Genomic DNA, 5554 nt, shown 5'->3' on the forward strand with positions numbered 1-5554 from the left:
AGGACTGGACTATTCTACTATCTGGAGACTTCAACTTTCCTTTCGTAGACTGGGAAAGAACGAATAGGAGATTGTGGATGTACTATACATATAAAAAAGAGAGTAATAGTAGTGCAGAAGATAAGAGGCAATTCGAAAAGCTATTAGATATGCTACTAGATACACCATTCAACAAATAAATCACCTGCCAACAAGAAAGGAAAATACTTTAGACCTAGTATTTGTGAACGAGATGAATTATGTTAAAGAAATAATAGTTTATAATGCGAGTATTTCAGACCATAATGTCATAGAATTAACAGTCCATTCCAAAGCAAGTGAAAACAGAGATAAGCAAGAAATGAAAAAGTGGGAAGGATATGGAAAATACAACTTCTATAGTAAAAATATAAAATGGTCAGAAATAAATGAAGAATTAAACAAAGATTGGGATAATATTTTCGTAAGTGATGACATAAAGGTAAATACGGAGATATTATATAAAATATTAGAGAAATAGTGGATAAATATATACCGAAGAAGAAAAGTAAACACCAGTCATGCATACCAAGAGACAGAAGGATCTTGTTCCAGAAAATCAGAAAGTGGAAAAAAGGTCTAGCAAAAAAAAAAAATGCATGGAAAGTTATAGAACTAAAAAGTAAGATAGAAATGCAGAACAAAAGATTATACAATCAAAAGAAAATGAAAAACGGGACTTGGAAGAAAAACCCTATTAAATATCAAGCAAAATCCCAAACTATTATACTCATAGCGAAGAAGATGAATAAAAGAAGAATAGAAATAGGCCCTCTAAGAATTGAAGGGAGATTAACGAATGAAAAAAAGGAAATTTGCAACATACTGGCAGAACGATATAAGAGAGAATTCACCCCTAGAATAGATAATGATATAGAAGTAAGGGATGAAAATAGTGAATATTAGCTGACATAGATATTAATGAAGCTGATATTGTGCAGGCTATTAATGAAATTAAAATGGAGCTGCTGCAGGGCCTGATGGAATTCCTGCTATTTTGTTAAAGAAAGTAGTTCATTCTATCGCAAAGCCACTTGCAATATTATTAAGACAAAGTGTAGATACAGGCAAGATTTATGATGAGCACAAATTAGCATATATTACCCCTACTTTCAAAAGTGGATCAAGAATAGAGGCAAGTAATTATAGGCCTGTGAGTCTAACATCACATATTATGAAAGTGTATGAAAGGGTAATGAAGAAAAATATTATGAAAACATTTGTAATAAAAATAATTTGTTTAATACAGGACAAACATGGTTTTCGTACCCGGAAAAAGGGAAAGACAAACCCAACCCAACTTGGTTTTGTCCGATACCGTGAGAACATATTCAAAATATGAAAAGCGGAAATGAAACAGATGTGGTTTATTTAGACTTTGCAAAAGCTTTTGATAAAGTAGACCATAATATATTAGCGAAGAAAATTAGAAAACACAATATCGTGAATAAAGTAGGAAGATGGGTAAAAGAATTTTTACACAACAGAAAACAGATAGTTATTGCAAACGACGAGAAATCGGATGAAGCCAAGGTAATATCTGGTGTGCCGCAAGGTACGGTGTTAGCTGCAATACTGTTTGTTATTATGATTGAAGACATAGACCAATAATGCTAAGGATTCGGTAGTGAGTAGTTTCGCAGATGACACAAGAATAAGTAGAGAAATTACTTGTGATGAAGATAGGAACGCTCTACAAAGAGACCTTAACAAAGTATATGATTGGGCAGAGGTAAATAGGATGGTATTTAACTCTGATAAATTTGAATCAATAAATTATGGAGACAGAGAAAGAAAGCTATATGCATATAAGGGACCTAATAATGAGACAATCACAAATAAGGAAGCAGTTAAAGACCTTGGTGTGATGATGAATAGGAACATGTTATGCAATGATCAAATAGCAAACTCTGTTGGCAAAATGTAAAGCAAAAATGGGAATGTTGTTACGGGCACTTCAAAACAAGAAAAGCTGAACACATGATTATGCTTTATAAAACATATGTTCGTAGTCCCACTTGAATATTGCAATATGATATGGTACCCACACTATCAAAGGATATTGCACAAATAGAGAGTGTACAAAGGTCCTTTACAGCTAGAATAGAAGAAGTTAAAGACCTTGACTACTGGAAAGACTACAATTCTTAAAATTAATATAGTCTAGAAAGGAGAAGAGAACGCTACATGATAATTCAGGCATGGAAACAGATAGAAGGAATAGCAGAAAATATCATGGAACTAAAAATATCAGAAAGAGCAAGCAGAGGTAGATTAATATGCCCAAAACTATACCAGGAAAAATAAGGAAAGCACACAGGACATTAATCCACTACGCACCAGCATCGATAATGCAGCGTCTATTCAATGCGTTGCCAGCTCATCTGAGAATATATCAGGAGTGAGCGTAGATGTGTTTAAGAATAAGCTCGACAAATATCTAAACTGCATCCCAGACCATCCAAGATTGGAAGATGCAAAATATACCGGAAGATGTACTAGCAACTCTCTGGTAGACATTAGAGTGCCTCACACTGAGGGACTGGGGCAACCCGAACAAGATAAGCCTGTAAGGTCTGTAAGGTCTCTCTCTCTCTTCCTTATATATATATAATATATATATATATATATATTATATATATATATAATATATATATAATATATAACTATACATGTATATGTATATAGATATACATATACATACATATATGAAATTCCAGCACATAACATTCTAAATAGTGAGAATTTGACCCGGTAACGTATTGCAGTAAACCGCACCTCTATGAAATCTATAAAATATTAAAATCCTGTTATTCAGGATAAGGTGATTACCAACGCTTGTATTATTTATTAAAAAGCCTGTTATCAGCTGGGATTATAAGGGTAGAAATTATTCCCACAGTGTGGATACAGTTTGATACAGTTCGATTATATACAGGAACTGTGATTATAACGAATTCGATTTGTAAGAGCTCCAGACAGAGAAATCCAGTGGGTGATTTTAAATCCATTAAAATAGTCCCCCAATGAAATGGGGTGAATCTCTCTCTCTCTCTCTCTCTCTCTCTCTCTCTCTCTCTCTCTCTCTCTCTCTCATAACGTATTATTCTCTATCATAACGTATTATTATTAATGAATGTTAGCCGAACAAAAGTCTCTCTCTCTCTCTCTCTCTCTCTCTCTCTCTCTCTCTCTCTCATAACGTATTGTTCTCTATATATATTAACAATGTGCCGAACAAAAGTCTCTCTCTCTCTCCTCTGTATCATAACGTATTATTCTCTATCATAACGTATTATTATTAATGAATATTAGCCGAACAAAAGTCTCTCTCTCTCTCTCTATCATAACGTATTATTCTCTATCATAACGTATTATTATTAATGAATATTAGCCGAACAAAAGTCTCTCTCTCTCTCTCTCTCTCTCTCTATCATAACGTATTATTATTAATGAATATTAGCCGAACAAAAGTCTTTCTCTCTCTCTCTCTCTCTCTCTCTCTCTCTCTCTCTCTCTCTCTCTCTCTCATAACGTATTATTATTTATGAATGTTAGCCGAACAAAAGTCTCTCTCTCTCTCTCTCTCTCTCTCTCTCTCTCTCATAACGTTTAGTATTATTATTTTATGAATGAATAGCCGAACAAAAGTCTCTCTCTCTCTCTCTCTCTCTCTCTCTCTCTCTCTCATAACGTAATTATTATTTTATAATGTTTAGCCGGAACAAAAGTCTCTCTCTCTCTCTCTCTCTCTCTCTCTCGTCCTCTCTTCTCTCTCTCCTCCTCTCTTTCATAACCCCCCGTATTATTATTAATGAATATTAGCCGAACGAAAAGTCTCTCTCTCTCTCTCTCTCTCTCTCTCTCTCTCTCTCTCTCTCTCTCAAAGGAATTCCGAAACAAACGTGATTCATTGGTTCTCTTTCTCTCTTTCGCAGGACGAAGAAGCATCAGCTACCAGCCACGAGCAGTAGAGATAGGCCTAACAAAAAATAAAAAATAAAATACAATAAGAGGCATAGAGAAAGCAGGATTGAAAATATATCATAACAAATGTTGAACTGTTTCTTAGTCAATTCGTCCTCATCTTCGGTTTCAAAGTCGTCCTAGTTCTACCTGGTCTGTCTCCTCCTCCAGCTCCTCCTATCTTGTCTGTTTCCCTAATAGTTTTTTTTTTCATTATTATTTATCTATCTTCCTCGTTACTTAATTCACCATTTGAATTGTTTAACCCTAGGGCCTCTTGTGTTATTTTAGGGGAAAAAAACTTTCCCCCAGAACTAAGAGCCCATTAGAAGTTCCCTAGACTGACTTTGTAACCGCTGGTTTTTTTTTTCCTTGTTCCTAGACTTAGTTAGCTCGAGATCCAGACAATAATAAACTATTACCCTGACAATTTGTTTCCCTAAAGATCTCGAGAGATATTTCCCTAAATATCCCCTACACCCCGGGTATGATTTATCTCCCTATTTCCCTTAAAATGTCTGAATTATCTCCACATAGGTCTATAGGTCTATCTTGTTCAACTTTCACCCTTGCATTACAGAAATTATCATTAACTATTTTTTTTCTATTTTATGACTGTTCCCTGTCGCAGTCTTCTTTGTCATCGATTCAATAACCTTTTTGTTATCATAATTGCAGGAGATGTCATGCCTGTGTACAGTTAAATAAAAAGAAATATTAGAAATATTTGTACATTTATCCAGGTGTTGGTGGTCAGTTAAGCTGCAAAAGTTATTATTTACAATTATTATTATTATATTACTATCAAGCATAATGTATCACGTATGTGACGGGTGGATACTTGTATGTATAAGAGCTGAGGATACATTATATATATAATTGATTATATATAATTTATAATATACATACGTGTGGACATGTTCTCATACCTTATAATAACTCTTTGCATACCTTCCTGTAACTGTTTACAAATACGAGATAAGTGGTATATTATATAGTATATATTTATCTTTCTAAGTGAAATAAAATAGTTGTCTTGTCATTCTAAGTATTGTCTGTTATGAAATAACCTAAGTGGATTACTTAAAGGTGTCAATGACTTATATAAATTAGGAAAATGAAATATTAAAATTCTGAAAAGTACGAGAATTTTAAGGAGACGTAGAAAACGGGAAGTTAGCTTATGAGTTAGTATTTTCTGTTGTGAAATAACCTGATTAGAGTACTTGAAGGTGTCTTGAAAATTATAAAATATTATTGAAGTATTCCAATTTTTCTAAAAAAAAACAAAATATATATATATATATATATATATATAGTATATATATATATATATATATATATATATATATATATATATATAATATATATATATATATATATATATTTATAAAAGAAATGTGAAGATAGAAAACGGCAACATGAGAAAATGGGAAGAAGTAAATGAAGGGAAACTGCTCTATTTTTAACCATCTCTCTCTCTCTGCCTCAATTTTGGGGAGCCAATGGCCATTCCACTCCACTGACCCATAGCATTGGGGCTGCGCCCTCTCGATGTCAGTCCCTATTA

General features: G+C 33.4%; 1 protein-coding gene across 1 annotated transcript in view; it reads left to right on the forward strand.

Moving 5' to 3' along the window:
• Positions 1–5032, forward strand: part of LOC135209076 (uncharacterized) — a 95231-nt gene extending 90199 nt beyond the window's left edge. Inside the window, exon 6 of the mRNA XM_064241660.1 lies at positions 3957–5032. Coding sequence (XP_064097730.1) covers positions 3957–4014 — 58 coding nt within the window. The 3' untranslated portion in view covers positions 4015–5032. The remainder of the gene's footprint in view (positions 1–3956) is intronic.
• The last annotated feature ends 522 nt before the right edge of the window (positions 5033–5554 follow it).

Source organism: Macrobrachium nipponense, chromosome 37, assembly GCF_015104395.2.
Source record: "Macrobrachium nipponense isolate FS-2020 chromosome 37, ASM1510439v2, whole genome shotgun sequence".
Classification (NCBI taxonomy): Eukaryota; Metazoa; Arthropoda; class Malacostraca; order Decapoda; family Palaemonidae; genus Macrobrachium; species Macrobrachium nipponense.